The following is an 18847-nucleotide window of genomic DNA, read 5'->3' on the forward strand; positions in this document are numbered from 1 at the left end:
CTGTAATTTATAGAATGTGACTCAATATGTTTTCGACCCAGTTAATAAAGATTTGCTAACGAAGCAAATGTTGCCCCAAAGGATCAGCAGGATTTGTTGCTTATGCAAGAGAAAATAATGAAATGTGATAGGCCCTTTAGTATGTTAGCCTACAACTGCTGTTGAAATTACACTACAGTGAAAATTAAGTATGTCCAATGATATAAGTGTTGCACACACATGTCAAAGTACTGAGTTATGCTGCAAACAGTTTACTGATATTTCTGTTGTGCTGCAGCTGTGCATTCTGGCAAACGGAGGTGTGTTTGATGGAGATGCTGCTTTCAGAGGAAGGAGCGGTCTAGTGTCCGCTGTCTGAAGTTGGACAGGGAGGGTGGGATGCAGGTCTTCTCGGTTTTCACTGATCCAGCACTTTGGCCCGCTCACATCCTGCTACGCTGTCCATTTTCACAGGGGCTATCGACCGCTAAAGTCAGGTAATGCCAATGTCAAAAAGACAAGCGTAAGTCACTCTGGAGCTCTCTCTCAATTCAATCTCTCTCCATCCACACACACTCACTCTCATAGACACACACACACTCACTCACTCTCATAGACTCTCTCTCTCTCTCTCTCTCTCTCTGTCTCTCTCTCACACACACACACACACACACACACACACACACACACACACAGAAACATTGATTTTGATTTTAGTAATATTCTATTAGATTTCTGCAGCTGTTTTTCCTCAAACTTGTTATGCTCTCCACATTCAAATTGCCTATACCTACCAGGTGGAAGTGGTAAAAACAGGGCTGCATGGGAACGGTTTGATTAGCAATGGCGCCTGCTGCTGGGCAAGGAGTTTAATGACAACTGCACTTTGTATCCCTTAATGATCCAAAATACATGTATAGTCTTCCTTTTTATCACAGAAAGATTTAGTGGTTAAAATTGGCTTTTGGACAAGTTCATTTGGACTATATAGTTATCAGTTATCACATAAAAGTATGAGCAAAAAGAAAATTACAGAGGCTACAACTCTCAAGTCGGTGTAATAATTATTAGTAAACAATAGGCCTATATATAACATAATGTACTATTACTACTACTACTGCTAATACTACTACTAGTAATACTAATAATAACATAATAATAACAACATATTTCCTAATTTTCAGCTGTGACCTGCTTGTGATCTGTGGTGAGCCGAGGCCTCGGGTGTGTTGTAGTTTTAAAGGGTAAAAAGTCAACAAATTCCTCTGTGTCAACATTAGTGTTGCCTTACTGGTTTAGAGACCAAACATAATTGTGTGATTGGCTGGTTACTGGCTGGCTTGACAGTCCTGTAACCTGACGCTGTGTTTCTTCTGTTCTTTCTGAAAGTGACCAGACCTCATGGACGAATAGGCTACAGTATATAAAAAATGGTCTGATGAAATCTCTCAATATGTTGTGTTTGAGGTAGCCTAAGCAGTTTCTTGGGGACTGAGGCTCCATGCTTAGGATGGCAATAAAGAAACCACCACTAGATGGTGCTGTAATACTGTCTGAATGTGAATGTGTGTCTGACAGCACCGGGCTGAAGTTCCATGTCATTCTCTGCCGCTTCAAATAGCGACTGCATCTTCTGTAGATGTAGCCTAGTCCTGTTCAATGTGAATGGTATGTTGGCCGACATTTTGGGCTTACGCAGAAGTGACAACAGTCAAAGAAAAACATGTCATCACTTTGCAACAACTGCACCAAAGGTAGGATTAATCACACACACACATACACACACACACACACACACACACACACACACACACACACACATATATACACACACGCACGCACGCACACACACACACACACACACACACACACACACACACACACTCAGGCCACCTCTAGGGGGACTCCTGAGTTCACGAATGGGAATGCAGCTCGCCGTATGTGTGAGAGGGAGTCGAGGTCGAAGCGGTGGGAATGTAGCTCTGGCTGGGAAGAGCGAAGGTTGTCCGGCCAATTTTGCAGTTTTCCCTCGTTTCCCTCAAAGCCAAAACCTCCGGACGGGCTCGCATCTGAACCATATAGGCGGCGGCGACGTGTCAAGACATTGATACATGTAAGCTCCACTGCAGTGTTACTCCTGGACGAGGGTATCTAATGGTAAGTAGCTCTCCAAGCTTTCCCGCGGCTCTGTTGGGCAACTGTTCTGTACAATGTTAATTTGTAGCAGGTCGGCTTGCAGTCAGAAGATACAGCAGTCCGACTAAATGCCAACAGCTGACTTGTACTACAGTGTTTCCACTAATGATTGCGGCGGCGTTCAGCAGCCTCAAGTATTCTGCAGGACTGTAGACTAAGCCCTGTTCGTTATGCAGGTACAGGCAAATTCATTTACACTTTTTTTTTGTACATGACAGTCATTTTGTTGCCATTGGTAACGAGTCAATCAGCTGTTTTCCCCCATTGATATAGCGGCCCGCAGCATTCTCAGTCATTTCTTTCCCACAAGAACCTGTTTGGAGTGGAAACATGACGTGCTCGTTTATTGAGAAAGACAGGCCCAATATGTAAACCCCATTATCACCATAGAATTGCCGAATAGCTTTCTACAGGCTGGACTGTTACATCCCTGCAAAATAGAGGGATCCACTGCCAAGATTGAAGCTATAAGTTGCCTCCTGCAACGGAATGTTTTGCTGATAAGTTAGTAAGGATGCTGATGTGTGTCGAGAGCTACTTTCTTCTGTATAGACTACAGGCCAGCAGTTTCTGTCAAGTGGCAACTACTAGACATACAGTGTCTCCATATGTGGTAGCCTATGATAAAAATGCTACAGCTGACCATTGTTAGCTGTTGACTTGCCCAGGCTACTTGGAGCGTCCTGTTATGTAATTCGGCTTCGGGTGCCCGCAACCAAACAGGCCTACACGTGTAGCTAATTGCACTGCTAAACACATCTTTTAAAATCAGGTCTATATTATCACTAATGACAGGAGAGCCTATTGGCCAGTATCACAACAAGAAGAATGATGTTATTAGACTGTAATGAAATGGAATGAAACACATCACCATCCTCTAAATGTGTAATAGCCTATATGTATGATGGCTGATTAAAATAGGCCGCAAAAGCCATGTTACATAGAAATTGTTTTCGCATCCCATGCTAAATGCATGCATGTACAGTTTGTATTACATAACAGCCGCATGTCGCTGCCTGACCTGTCGTAAATGTACCAAAGGTGAGTGTAGGACTTGCTTATTCTGGCAGAGAACCCACAGGATTAGCACATCTGCTGATCTGTCCTCTGAAACCATGTGTTAAATGCATATGTGCATTATCCTATAGTGGGTCAGGCTATATTATAGGCTATAATTGATTGTAAAATACCATTTGTTGGCCTTTGTACTAGTAGATCCCATGTAATAGTTATAGTTGGCTGTTATCAGATTATTATCAGGAGGGCCTTAAATGAAGGCATTGTTATTGAGGAATAGGTTGAAGTGAAGTCACAAGGCAAGTTACTAAGTGTGTTATTGCTCTTTAATAATAATAATATCTATCCTAGACACTGTCCATGAACCATGCTGTGTCGCCTATTTGAAATGACAAACCACTTTTTCCAATCAGATGTTTTGTTGTGGTGGTTTAGCAGCTTAAATTAAAAGCTGCTGCTGTTGATTATAAACATGGCCATGTGTGCAATACATGTGCCCGCTGTTTGTCTCAGCTCCGTGGGCCTGGCAGATTTGCTTATTAAGTTTAGAGGTTAGCAGTGTCCTTGACATGTGCTGCCAGAAGCCAGCTAGTGAGTCATCAAAGCTAATGGGGGAAGCATGGACAATTTAATCTGGACTGGAGAGCTCTTGATCTCTGATGGTGCCCACTCAGTAGGCCTTTGTTGTCAAATAGAGCACACCCAAGCCTGCCCACTCAAGATGTTATGGACAGATTGCAGTGATACAGCGTAGCAGGGCTCTAGCTACCAAGGCTGGCGTTGTTACTGTTAGCCTCCTCAAAAAGCCCCCATGGTCAGCATCCAAAATCCAGCAATCAGTGAAGAGTTTGTTGTAATGGGACTGTGTTCAAATTTATGGTCTTTGATGACAAAACTGACCAGTGGCACCCGCTGCATGAGGCAATAATTGGAGCACGTTTTGTTGTCACACTCCAGTGTTTTGCAAACAAAACAGCCAATCATTTCCATGGAAATGCTGTCAGAGGCCAGTGGGGGGAGGTGATGGGGGAGAGCAGAACAGACAAGGCATTTACTTGACATTATTCCTCATCTCTGCTATTGATTATCAAACACTTTGTCAGGTTATCACACACAGATACACACACACACAAACATGTGCATACACATGTGCACACTCTTTGTAACCCCATCCACGGTCGCCAACAGATCTATGCAACTGAATGCATTCTGAAACATGTTTATATCACTTTCTTTTTCCATAGTGATCTTTATCCTTAGGTGTTACTGCCTCTGGCTCAACAACAGCATGTGTATTGTTCTTTTCCCAGGAAGACAGGTGGCCAGTAGAGGCAGTAGGTGGTGTATAGTACTGATGCTGTGACTGTTTTTACAAAGGTGGGCGGCTCAAACCCAGACACACCTCTGATGCCTCTGGCCAGCCTGAGCTCATGGTGTGTGCTCGCTGGGATAAATTAGTGGCCTGGCCAAAGAGCGCAGTGTTGCGACACATAAAAAAGCCCACACAGGTGAGAGGATGCTTTAACCTCAAGACCAGTAATTATTAAACTCTGGCATATTTTGCATGCAGGATGTTTAGATTAAAATGCTTCATTATCACCACTGTAGTATTTCTACCTATATGCTCTATTTTCTTCCCTTTTTATAGGATGTCGTGGGCCAGAGGCTTCTTTGTAGCCAGAGTGGACGAGCGAAAGACAGCGTGGGGAGAGCGCAATGGCAAGAAGAGGAAGGACAGCTCCTCGCTGTGCAACCCGCGCTACATGAGCTGCCTGCGGGACCCTGAGGACCTGGAGCCCCCTCCTGCGGCCCCCCAGCATTACCACTGCGGAGCGGGCGCCAGCGGGGGCAGCTTCGGCATGCGCTGCGGCTGGCAGGAGGACCACTACGGGAAGAGGATGGGCGGCGGCGGGGACCTGGGCCTAAAGGCCGTGGACCTGGGCTTCGAAGACGGGGAGCTGAAGGGCAGGAAAGAGGAGGATGCGGGGGAATTAGGGGAGGACGGGACGGGGGGCTGTAAGACGATGAGCGCCGCGGACTGCTGGATGCGGGTGGTGTGGGTTTTCCAGTCCAAGAAGTTTCAGTCAACCAAGCTGGAGCGTCTGTACCAGCGCTACTTCTTCAGGCTCAACCAGAGCTCTCTGACCATGCTGATGGGGGTGCTGGTGTTGGTGTGTGGCGTCATGCTGGCCTTCCACTGTGCCCACACTCCCAAGCCCGTCGTGGCCTACGCCTCGGTGCTCTCTGTGGCCATGGCCCTCTTCCTGGCCATGATGGTGGTGTGCAACCGCAACGGCTTCCACCAGGACTACATGTGGATCGTCAGCTACCTGGTGATCGGGGTGCTGATTGTCGTGCAAGTGTTCGGGGTGCTGATGGTGGACCCCCGCAGTGCCTCAGAGGGGATCTGGTGGACCGTCTTCTTCATCTACATCATCTACACGCTGCTGCCGGTCAGGATGAGAGCTGCGGTGCTGAGCGGAGTTGTCCTGTCCACCATACACGTAGTCACCGCCTGGCAGCTCAACCAAGACGACAAGTTCATTTTCAAACAGGTAAGAGACAGTAGAAATGACACAGAGAATTGCAGATGCTCACTAATTTCCCTGACTTTTTTTCAAACCAAGTAGGCCAGTTTGTATTTTATCAAGGGGAATACACCCTTTACTCACAGATGGTTTTTTTTCTGTGTTTGTTTATAGTCACAGTTATTCAGTCATTGCATTCACACTACTTGATCTACTTTATAATCCAAAGTTCTTCTTGCTGTAAGATCTCATCTTTGAAACTTCTTGTTGGATCCCAGTTCCTGCTAAATATAGAGTATAACCAGTGGTGAAAGTTTAAGGGAATATTTATTTTTATGAGAAAAAGAGAATTTCTCCACCTCTCACTTAACTGGGCCCCCTATTATTACATTACAATTGAGCACAATGTCTCTATGACTACAGTCATGATATGAAACGCCCTACTTTTTCTCAGCATCGATATAGGACAAACATAGACTCCTCAACCACTTTCCCATGTCAAAGGTGCTGTACTAAAAGTAGATGGTACTGTAAATCTTGGCAGCTTTTCAAATGAGGTTTTTAATGAGCCTATGTTTTGTGCTGTAGGGCAGCTATTGGCAACTCTGTTGGGGTTTGTGGAAGGTCATCTGGGTTGAATGAGCCCGTTTAGCCGTATTGTGGAGGAATATCATGATAATGTAGCACAGTGCCATTCAGGCCTCAATTCCCTAAAACAAGGAGGCTATTGTAGTAAAATGAAACAGGGTGGGGTGGGATACTCGGATTGTGCAATGAATTCAACAAAAAATAAGATGATTACTTCTTCATAGTGGAGGGTGTGGAAAAAATATAACAGATTTAAACATTTATACTGTCTTCAGTACCCAAAGAGTGAGCAATATTTCTTACGTTTGACTATTCTTTTTGTATGTGCTATCAGATCCTCATGGATTTGCTCATACTGTACATATTAGTCTGTAATTATTCACATTAGCCTATGTGTTAATGAGCAGTACAATGTATTAAAATAAACTTTTTAGAAACCTGCCAAACCTCCAAAATAGCAGTCAAACATAATCTTTTTATGCTGTCTGTAACAGTCTGGATTGTTTCAGTTAGGTTTAGAATAGAATTATATATCAGTTAGCTGATATTAGCCTTTTATTAATTATTACTTCATTTTTAATAATTTGTAATTTATATACTGTATACATTTTTTTTTATATGTCATTATAATGTAATTTGTATGGGTTTCAATGGAGAGTTTTAGTGTCCCATGATCTAAATACCATTTCAGAGGCTTTTCCACCCTGACAAGAGTAAGATTCTGAATGCTTGCTATTTCTTTGTATCAAAATAGTCAAATACAAAGACACTGAATATCAGCTATAGGCGACTATCTAGAAATATTGCTATCAGTATCGGCCTTCAAAAACCCATATCTGTTATCCCCTAGTTTCAGTGGTGACATGTTATTGGTTTTGTTTTATCATTAAGCAACCAGATGAGTGTGGAGCCATTCTGAATGAGGCAATATTGACATAGCTCTGCTGGTCCAGTGAGCTTGTGTGTTGAGTGCCCATGCCCTAGACAGGGTGACCATAGGCACATTGGCCTAGTGCTTAGCCCCGCTCTGCCTACTCCAGCCCTGGTTGTAATGATCCTCTGATGGACTGGCAGCCTGCCTGAGGGCCTGGACCCCCACTGACGCCCCGTCCGTGGCAATACGTTCCAGTTCTCTGAGCAATCAATGATGGGACATCATGGGCCTCACATCGGTCGACTGGAAGCTGGCTGCTCTCTCTGTCTTGGACTCATGCTCTCTTACTGGAGATGTAAGAAAATACGTCTATGTTTGGGGTTGTTTACTGTTATCAAGCGTATTGTATTCCTCTGCATGTGACACTCTATCACGAGACAAGAAGTTCAGGATCCTTTTCTGTTTTTCACCCTCAACAAAAGAGCAGCACATTTTGTCTGTTTCATTTTAGAACAGGCATCTATCGGTCCGGCTCCTAGCTACTAGTATTTTTATTAATACAGCGGGACCCCATTCAATCTGTCACACCCTCTTTATCTCACACATAGGCTCACACTCTGTGGCTCCTGGCGTCACATGGCCAGACTCCCTAATCTGGGAAAGCTGGTCTCTTCTTCTGGGACCTCATCATCCTCCGGCCCTCTCTGTGTCCCAGCCTTTTTTTTTTTTCTCCCTTATTTTGTATTTTCCCTGCGGAGATGTTCCCGCAGGATCAGAGCTGAGAAGATGTGGGACTGATGACAGCGAGGACAAAAGGCGTCTTTGTCTGGGACCTCCACGATGAAGCAGGAGGGGAGGGTTTGCGGAGGTTACGGTGGCGACAAGGGGACGACCACGGAGGGAGAGTGTGAAATAATGCCGGGCTGACGCACCCAGCTGTAAAAGGGCTGCCAGTCTGTTCTCTCTTCTGCGTTCTTTCTCTCTTTCTCCCGCTCTGCTCTCCCTCTTTCTTTCTCTCTCTCTTTCCCTCTGAGTCACGATTCCATTCTCACAAAAGCCCCCTCAGATAGAGTGGCCTTTTATTTCTCGGCGGGCTGAGATTGAGCTCACGCAACTCATGGTGATTGTTTCCATAGATCTCCATGTTTCTCAGCTCTGCTCTAGATCTGGAGGACAGCCCACTCAGACGACTGCAGACAGATGAAGATAAAGCTGCTCTCAGGAAGAAGGAAGAGGGGTGGGGGGGGGGGGGGGGGGGGGTTGTTACACTGCTGTTGTTCACTTGAAGTGCCTCCATTATCCTATAGACACAGGGTTCAGAAGGACCTCATTCATACGCACAAAACTAGGGGTTTGCTTATGGAAGAAGAAGGCTTGAAAGATTTTGATAGATTCTACACGGATGAAACTTATGGCAAAACGCTCTGGATAAAATCTAGCTATTCAAACTGAATGAAAAGTAGACATTGAGAGTTGATGATAGCCAGGATTTCCCCTCATCTCCACATGATACTGTCCATGATAGGAAAGTGATGCAGTGCTACGTAAATAATGTCCGCCTAAGCCTTTGCCTATACATGTATTTCCCCAAAACGTAAAAGCACTGATGTCAGCTGTCAGAATCCAATATAAACCTTAATACACCACAGTGAAGTCCGATTGGTCTTCTGCCATTGGTCTACTTTGGTCTAGTCACCTGAGTTATGATTTCCCTTCATGGCGCTGCGCACTCAGACTATGGCTGGAACTCAGACACACACACACACACACACACACACACACATACACACAGATAAACGCACACACGCACACAACACCCAAAACAGCTAATTTGGCCCTCGGCGTGCTGCCCTGAGTGAGACCACCTGTCCCTTGTGTCTTTGTTACTCCCTTCTCCCTCATGGGTACATCATCAAACTTTTATATGCCTGGCACCCGGACACCGTGCAGAGAATTTTTGCTTTGATATATGAATTTCCATAACTAAAGTAGGAACAGCTGGGCATGCATACAGTAAAGTGCCTTAAGGGGGATTATGTGACTTACCGTACCATTGTTTAGTTCTAGGAATTTGTAACGGTGGCGACATGCAATATGTTATACATGGATTAACGAGGAACTACACAGAAGTTGTCCAATTGTGTGCGTGAGGATATATTTGGATAACTTAATCCCAGCTGGAGTCTTCTAAACAGGAGCTATTGACAAGCGGGTCAAGAAGAGAGTGAAGTCTGCGGTACAGCTAGTCCGTGCTTTTGTTATTGTGTGCTGAGCCGGCGCTAGAGGAAAAACCTGTTCCTTAGGCAGATTGTTGTGGGGTCAACGAATGTGGGACTAGTGGAAACATACTGATCCCTCTGCTGAACACCGGTGAAAAAGATACCAATCAATGAATTGTCACAGGCATGACAGAGGCGTGCATAATGCATTTAGGCCAGAACATTGGTCTTACATAAGAAAAACAGCTTGACAACAACCACACAATCTACCTTAACCTTTCTGCAATTATTCATGGTGTTTGCTTGGAAAGTATAACAAGTGCTGTGTCTCCTACTTACATACATGTACTGTAGGCCAGTACCTTCTGCTGAGTCAGATTCTAAAGTGATACTGAAACTAACTGTAGATGCTGATGGTTTATTTTATATCTCCCATGTCTTGTTGCTCCCAATGATTGCTTTTTTTAATTATTTGTTGGCTGTGTCATTGCTAAGAGTGGCTTATATCCAGAGAATCCAGCCCAGTTTGTGCGTGCAAACAGACACACACACGCACTCACACACACACACACACATACACACACACACACACACACACACACAAACACACTTATGGGTGCATGCACACACACACATACATACATATACACACACACACAGACCAGGAGAAGTGGAGTGTGTGATCTGTGTCTGTCTCCCTGAGCTGCATGGATCAGTCCAGCTCACTTGGCTGCTATCAAATGGTGAGAACCCATCATCAGATGCCGTGGGTGCCAAACAATACACCGGCTCAAATAATAGATCGGCCTGAGCGCCCCCCTACTCCCAACCCCACCCCCTCTCAGAGAGGGAAAGAGCTTGTGACTCATCCACTTATTGTATTACAACCCGGGGCAGTGATACAACCCTGGATAACTTACACCATCATGGGTGGGAGCAATTAGGATTAGTGATAAGAGAAATATTGCTCTTAAAATACTGCCGCTGATAAGGGCAATAATAGCTCGGCTAATAATAGTTTGTGTGAGTCGAGGATGAGGAAGCGGAGGCTTCTAATAACAGATAGCTCATGGTTTACTAACAACTTGGCTCTCCACAAGAGTAAATACAGGGATTTAAGGCTGAACAGCCATGGCTGACGGCCAAGAGTTATATATTAGGAATCCATTAGCGGTGTTAAATGTTGATCTGTGTAGCACGCAAGCCCTAAGGCTTTTAAGGGCAGTTTTTGCTCTAGATCCCATTGAGCCTAGTGCAGCCTGTGCCCGCTGCTGGCAGAAAGGGTGAATGGCTGCCTGTCAAAGTTCACCATCACCCTAACCATCACCCTAGTGGGCTAACCGTCTTGTTAGCCCACTTGTCAGCGATGTCTAAAACAGCAACAACACATGTACAGTGCAGTGTCAGAATGCACTGCTGGAGCAAGGCTGTAATTAACAAACAAGTACACAATATTAGGAACTCCATCCTACTGTTGAGTTGCACCCCACTCTGCACAACCCATGTCTGGATTGTGAAGAAGACTAAAAACCCTCTTTGACCTCACCTTCATCTACATCTCCCCCTACATGACTGAAGTGGATTTAATCAGTGAAATCAATAAGGGATCACAGCTTTCACCTGATTTCACCTGCTCAGCCTATTTCATGGAAAGAGCAGGTTGCCCTAATGCTTTGTCCACTCAGTGTAGATTGTTTTTTGGGTTAGAGTAGAAAACCTCATTCTGATATATAATTTGGTAGAAAATTGGCAGCAGCAGTGAACATTTTATCATGAAGTGTTTTATCCATTTGGAGAGGGCGCCATTTTAATAGTCTCCCTGTGCCGGTCACACTGACCTCAGGTTCACCACTGCAGGTTGGAGGTTTACACAAATAGTTGACTTCCTTACACAGTGTGCCTTTGGCTGTTTGTAGCACTGGCGTAGGAAGGCAAATCATTATTCAGACGGTAAGATATCATAGATAAGATTACAGCAGCTCTTCTTGGTGGCTGTTTAGCTCTGTCTCATTTAACAGGTCATTGTTATGGTAAAGTGCAGAGTATTGGTGTCTCACAGCATGTCTCATTCTCGCTGTGGATGATGTCAGATACAATAACAAGACCCTGGTCTCATGATGTAATTTCACACACTCTGAGTTAATCCAAATCAGTTACCCTGTCTTGTGCCTTCAACAAAAATTCTCCCACCCGGGTGTTCAGAAAGCTCAAAAAGACTATTGTCTCATTTCTGGCTTTGTTGTGCTCCGTCTCAATACACATTTCTGTGTACTTAATTGACAATTTATTGAAAAGGAAACGCATTTCCTTGCCTTTTAAGGTTGCGGGACAGATCAAAATCAGATGACTGGCTGCTATGCATGTGTGCTGCTTTCCCTATTTTGGATGACATCAAGGGGCTCATGATTTGTCATGAGCCCCTTGATGTTATGGAGGGACATAGTTACACAACCTTCTTCAAACATAGGCAAGCACTTTCATGTCAAACTGTAGATTTTCTTTGTCATCCAATATTTCTGAATCACATTTCCGTCAGTCTTTGTTTTGGTACGCATAGCTTTCAAGGGCCGAACGGAGATGAACAGGACACCGCAAATACCGGGACGGGACAGAACACTTTTAACACGTAGCACCTCTGGTTGTAGTTGTCTCACCATTCGTTGAAACTCAACACCCTGGCTTTCATCTTCGTGAAGCGCTGCTGATGTATCAAGCTTCACAAACATGTGTCACACGTGATGCTACCTTAAGTTGGCTCAGGAGACGGATCTGTTTCATGCATGAGTTCAGTATCAGCCCATCCTTGACTGAACAACTGATGGAAGACCAAAGCTAAACTTTTGTTGAAGCAGTTACCAAACTGCTCTCATGCTTCTTCTGTTTAAACTATAACCTGTTGCTCTTGTCCCAGTATTGATCTGTATGCTTTGCAATAAAGGTCAATACTGTGTATAGTTTAGGAGATAGAACAGGAAAGGACAGTGAGCAGAGGTGCTTTGTAGTGAGTGTTAGCTGATGCTTATGTAACTGGACTGTGAAACTAGACTCTTGTGTTTTTATAAGAGCCCCAGCCTCTGGCCCACTCACTATCTCATTTGATCTAGTTTCTATCCCCCGTCTCCTTATTCTGCTACTCCGGTTTGAAAGTAATTGTGGCTCCAATGGTTGCTATAGTGCTAAACGTAAGCTAGTCTACAGCATCTAGATTTCAGTTTAGTTGCACAAGTTGCTGAGGCGCAGAGGATGTGCTACCATTTTGCCGTTTTGAGATTATTTAATAATAATCACAGTGCATTGATTTCTGTCAGTGTGGATAGATGGCCTCGTGTTCATATAATACATTGTGCTTAAAAGGAGATGGACGCAATAGCAACTGAAATGGTAATTCCTGGATGTTTAGCTCATAGACGCTGCACAGTCGAAGGTCCGGACTCCCTCATACAGTTCAAACCAGCAAGAGGAGCCAACAGAGAACCGAATGGGGTTGGTTGGGCTAATTAACCAAATCTTGTGCTCTTGCAGCCGTGCTGTAATTGCAGCTGTGCCTTCCCCAGCTCAGAGGGTGTGAGTGGGCAGGAAGTGGAAGGGTTAGTGAGGACACAGCTGGGAGGAGAGTGTTGTGTCCAGCATCGCCCAGTCCCTCCCTCCCTCCCTCCGTCCAGCCAGACGGACCGCTGACAGATGGCCATTGGTGTGCTCACACCTTTACATACATGTACAACTCTGTATGTGATGCTCATTTAATACAGTGGCCCCATTATTATTTTTATTATGACATTAAGTAGGACATTATACCCACTGCAGAATAATTCACATGGATAAATGGGGTGGCAGCTGCACCTGCTGATGCTGCTACTACTACAACTAATAATATTCTACTACTACTTTTTCTGTACTAGTAATACTATACTACTGGTACTACTACACTAACAATACTATACTACTACTACTAACAATGATAAAGATAATTATAACATTCTAACAACATAAGATATTAAATAGAAAAGTTACATAACCACTGAAACCACATTGAAAGTAAATAAAAACAGCATAAATAGAACAAAATTAAAAGATTGGAAGCAATATAAAGTAAAACAGAAAGGACATTGGTTAAAGCAGCAGAAATGGGCAATTGTTTTCAGTCTAGACTCAAGATAGACCAAAAGGGACTTCTTTGAAAATCTGAGGTTGCGCACATCTTTTTTTAAGAATATGTTTGGGGCATTTTTGCCTTTATTTGACAGTTGACAGAGACAGAAAATATTGGGAGAGAGAGGGGGATGACACATGACAAAGGTCCTAGGCCAGACTCGCCCCACACACTTGCTTAAAGAGGAGTTAAAGGTCCTCTTTGTAGCCATGGGAAAGTCTTCACCACACCTTTAAAGTAAAATAACTTTTGAAACTAATAAGATTACGAAGTACAATGTGGGTTTATGTCTCTTTGTTTTGGTTGAAAGCCTCGTTATATGCCTCTCTCCAAATGGCATAGATAGATCAGTGCAATTATATAAAATATCTTTTATCTGTGTTCAGTTTTGACAAAACATTTTTTTCCCCTGTGTTCACTTGTAGGCCCAATCCAGTTTTTTTCTTTTGAGGTCAGTAGGTCCTCTGCTGCTGTCAGATCTTGTTCATCACTGTCTTGTGGCTCTAGGTTTAGCTGATTCACCGCTCATTCTTCTTTTCAAAATTTATCAGAACATCATAAGCAGGGTCAGCGGGTGAAAGGTGTCAGTTTGTTTTAGACAGTCTCAGGAGAAGTGGTACATTCATGGGGAGCCAACCCTACATGTACTCCATGGGGAGCACTGCTAATGCTCCTTAGCTATTAAGGGAAAAGGAGGCCTCACATATCTGCCCTTTGGAGCCCTGTTGAACATCTGCCAGTCAGGAATAACATGAGGGTTGGGATATTGAAAGAGAAGGATAAATGAGCATTATAATCCTTTGATTTGTGGAAAAAATGGTAGGTCAAATTAGCAGAATGGAGTGGATAGTTTTAGGAGGTGGTTATTGTTTGCTTTACTCAGTAATTCCTGGATAGCTGGGAGATTTTCCTCATGTTTGGAAAACATTCATGTGCAAGTATTAATTTAGGATCTGTTTTTCTGACAGATGTGCGGCCTGGGTCCAACTCTATTGAGCCTAGAGGAATTTGCTTCAGCGTTTCACAAAGATTACTCCGTGGCCTCACAGGTCGCCTGAGACCAATTTTGGTTTGGCCCAAGCCATGACGAAAACAGAGCTCCGGTTCCAGATGGCAATGACCCAAGTTGGCAAAGACAGGCCCCCCCCCACCCCCCCCACCCCTCTGCTACATTTACATCTTTATAAGGAATGGCTTCTTTCTTATGTAAATAAGTGAAAATTTTTAGCAACCATGATTATATCAAAACTAGTGCAACAAAATCTCAAAGTATTGTCTATTTTTACCGTTCTTGTACCACAAGAAATGCCTCTTGACTGAACAGCGATGTGCAACTAGGCTCTGACGTTCATCTCTGGAAGACATTTGAAAAGCTCCAGATGCCTGTCAAAGGTCAGCTCTTGGAGAGTAGCCCCCATGTCAACAGCAGAGTCCCCAGAGCCTGTGTGTTGGCGTAGGGGAGATAGCTCTCTGGCCTTTCAACTTTCAACTTCTGCTACAGTGAGACTGGGGGCTGGTTGGATAGCTGCGGCATACGTTATCTTTCACTGAACTCACTGAGCTGAAATCCAAACATTGATTACCTGGTCAGTGTCTTTGTTTGATAAGTGATAGCCTGCAATATCTCAATACCTGTGGCTATCAGTGCTTAGTTGAACTCTTCTCACTGTATTGTGATAGGAGTTAATATTAGTCATAAATTATTCAACATGTGACCGCTGCACTCATTGAAACTTCAGAAATGAGACTCGGACTGACCCGTTAAAAGGTCACGTCTCCATCAGGTTACATGTTATGAAAGCGTCCCTTATTGGTCGATAGGACATAATCTATGGCACAGGGTTTCTATCTGAATGAATGGATAATGATCTTGCCGTGAGAGCCTGATCTGTGCATGTGAACATTCCTGCGTGCCTGTGCGTGAGAGAATTGACCAGGGAGATATTATTAAAGGCAGGACGGATTTGCTGTGTGTTTGCCAAGCAAAAAGCCTTTCCATCCCTTTCCCTCTTTCTTTCTTTATCACACTATCCCTCTGCCTTACTCAGTAAAACACCTTGCTGAGAGCCGCGCCTTATAAGCCAATGTTTAGACTCCTTTCAACTTGACCGCCAAAGAGGTTCCTGCTTAAGTAAATGTTGAGTGAGGCTTGCCTTTGAGAGCCCAACGGCCCAAGGAGGAAGAACGGTCAGGAGACATCAGCGGGAGCTAAGTCCAGCTTATTAGTTATGAAGACAGAGTGGCATTATGCACATGGAGAGTAGGCTCTTCTGCTCTGTTTGCACCCCATCCCTCTATCTGTGGAGAGAGGAACATCAGAGTGGCCGGGGGTCTGAACTGGATTAGCAGGCCGGGGTGATGAGAGAGCAGCAACAGACACAACAGGCTCCAGGATCAAAGAGCTGCCAGTCCAAATGGAGTCACACACACATAGCTCACACACAAGGTTTATTCAAAAGCCTCTCTGAATGCTTCTGTCTCTAATCTCCAGACCGTGTGGTGACTAAGCATATAACTTGGCATTAACACAAGCTTTGTTCATCATTTCCTCACACTTTCGTATTACTTTCTTATTCCAAGCTGTTGGGCTGTTTCATTGAGCTATCATTCAAGATACAGTCATTCGATTGTTGTTCAGCTCTAATAAAGCTGAACCCGAAGACTGCTTGTCTGCTGATATTTTGGGGGTTTTGTAATGTTTCAAAAGATACTGCACTTGCATTTGCATGGCATTTGCAAATGAATGGGCATCCAAGCTGTGATTGCGTTATCCTATGTTTTTCATTCAACACAAATACACCAAACCCCAAATGTGGGACCTCCTAAGCTGTGTATAAGTATACACAATGCTTGTTGCCAAACCATCCAAATCAATTTGATATGAATGTCTTAACTTGGAGTGAAATCTGAAATACCAAAGTGTGCTCTCAGGGGAAGTTGAATTGGCTGAATGTAAATTGAGTGCATTGCTGAGAAGCATGGTGCTGGGAACTGCAGGTGGCCCTGTATCTCAGACAGGCCACTTAACTAAGTTATCTGCCTCACTCGACTCTGTTCAGCGCCATCTGTTAGGGATTAATGCGATCAAGTTATATCAGAGCCCTTCAAGACTGGAGTGTCAGGCCTCCACCGGTGGTCTATGGCATTACGCAGCAGGGCTTATCAGGAAGCCTGGGCTCGTCAATGATTTATGAACGCAATAGCTTCATCACTAATTGAGCGATGGTGCGGCACAAATTCATTGTTGCAGTTAGGTAACAATTACTTGGTCAATCTGAGTGCATGTAAAGAACATGAGTGGATGTTCTTTGTAGATCCTTACACCTGATCTTCAATGACCCGATGATGAGGTGTCTGACACCTCCTGACAGCTTTGATCTGAGGGCTTGAAAGTTGACTGACAGATGGGCATCAGCCATTCTCTGTCATCCCGCATCAAGGAGTAAAGGGAAAGAGCGCTCCTTGTTCCTTCCTGAAAACCTGGTTCAGGCAACCTGGCTGCATATATATTTCTCAGACATAAAAGATGAGAATACATTTTGGATGTTCTGTTGTTAGTTCCTGAATAATGTTGTTGCTCCCTGCCTGCATCAGCTACATCAGGGACTGGTATTTATTCAATACATCATAGGCGTATTTACTGCTGCACCTGCAACACATCAGTGTGTTTATTTTTGTTTACTGTTACACTCCTAATCTAGTTTGGTCATTTGTTCTCAGGTAGAATAGGAAGTTACCACCCAGGCCAACACCATGCCTCGCCTATCTCCTCAGATAAATAGAGCGGCGTTGGCCTGCCACTGTCCTGTGGTAATAGGTGTCGTGTTTCAAGCACAGGTTGTTAGATTGTCTCTGTCTTGTTGTGACAACAAAGGGCCAGTCCGTGTGTATACAGTGTAAACCTCATCTTAGCTCTGTGGTAGAAAGCCAATACAACATGCCATCACCCTACAAATTAGGCTTGAGGCTTTGTTTTTGTCTACTTTCTTTTTGGAGGTTTTTAATCAACAGCCTGCATTCCTCTCTGCCATCCATGTGTAGACTCTGTCCTCCCCCTCAGTAGCTAATGTTCCTCTTCATTTCATTCCTATTGCTTGTGTTCAAATTGAAATGACATGGACACTTGCATGAGAATACATGCAGTGTGTGTGTGTATGTGTGTGTGTGTGTATGTGTGTGTGTATATGCGCACATATAGACGATCTCTCATTCTCTCTGTCTCCATTTAGTATCTGTCTCTCTTTCACGCTCTCACTCACAAACACACACACACACACACACACACTGGTTTGGCAGCATACCAGCCATGGCTCATAAACACTGGTACTGATGTTGAGATTTTTCAAGTCCTCCAGCTCAGTAAAAATGTTGTTATCAAGACTGTTTGAAATTTAGCATTCAGCTGTATATTGTGCTTGCATGTCTTTTTCTCATTATCGATGATATCATCTTCAGAGGAAGCACTCTGTGCTCCGGTCAGGGGTCAAGTGATTTTCCCAGGCTGGAGTGTGTTTCTGAGCATGGAGAGAATGTGTGTTTGCATGCGTGTGTGTTGGTATGTGTGTATGTGTGTGTGTGTGTGTGCACACATATGTGTGTATGTGTGCGTGTGTGTTTGTTTCAGAGCGGAGGGGAAGTCCAGAGCTCAAGGCTCCATTTCTGATGTTCACTCTTGGCTGTGGACTAGTGAGAAGAGAAATCACTAACAGACTGGCCTACCACACACATACAAGCACACGCACGTGCACACATACATGCACACACATACACACAAGCACGCACGCACACACATACACAGCAGTAGCAGTACAGAGGAATGCTTCTGAGGTCAATGGCTCCACTAAGCTAACTGTAGACTATATCTAAACTTCAATTACCCAAGCCACAGATAATGCTGCTATATGTTGTTCTGTATTCTGAGAAGCTCATTGTTCAGCCAGCATACCTCACTGCATTGGGTACACAGTAAGAACTAACCTGGGCACAAGAAGCAACCATGTGCTACGGAGGGCTGAGAGTCCGCAGGTCTGCAGAAATCAGCTGCTACAGATGTTTTCATTGACAAGTTCCTCCTCTCTGGTTGAAGGTGTGCTAATCAGTGAAATCCCTGAACTAACCTACTCTCTCCCTCTGTTTGTCACTATTATCTAAAGCTGTCCATTCAAATACATTGCCAGATGCATTAAAGTAACCGCAGGACATAAATAAACTAAATCACTCCATGCTGCCACAGTAAAACCAAGCTGTTTTGCAAAGGCTGTATTATTGTTGTTGGTTTCAAACTCTCCATAAAGTA

The 18847-nt window shown here is 44.2% G+C and overlaps 1 protein-coding gene across 1 annotated transcript in view; it reads left to right on the forward strand.

Moving 5' to 3' along the window:
• The first annotated feature begins 1978 nt into the window (after positions 1 to 1978).
• The window catches only part of LOC139648670 (adenylate cyclase type 6-like), a 29738-nt gene continuing 12869 nt past the window's right edge, over positions 1979 to 18847 (forward strand). The window contains exons 1-3 of the mRNA XM_071524854.1: positions 1979 to 2136; positions 4570 to 4700; positions 4841 to 5747. Of these exons, the coding sequence (XP_071380955.1) occupies positions 4842 to 5747 (906 nt within the window). The 5' untranslated portion in view covers positions 1979 to 2136; positions 4570 to 4700; position 4841. The remainder of the gene's footprint in view (positions 2137 to 4569; positions 4701 to 4840; positions 5748 to 18847) is intronic.

Source organism: Centroberyx affinis, unplaced genomic scaffold (assembly GCF_046629955.1).
Source record: "Centroberyx affinis isolate AG114_WGS23_722 - 3 ecotype Tasmania unplaced genomic scaffold, CSIRO-AGI_Caff_v1 ptg001245l_1, whole genome shotgun sequence".
Lineage (NCBI taxonomy): Eukaryota > Metazoa > Chordata > Actinopteri > Beryciformes > Berycidae > Centroberyx > Centroberyx affinis.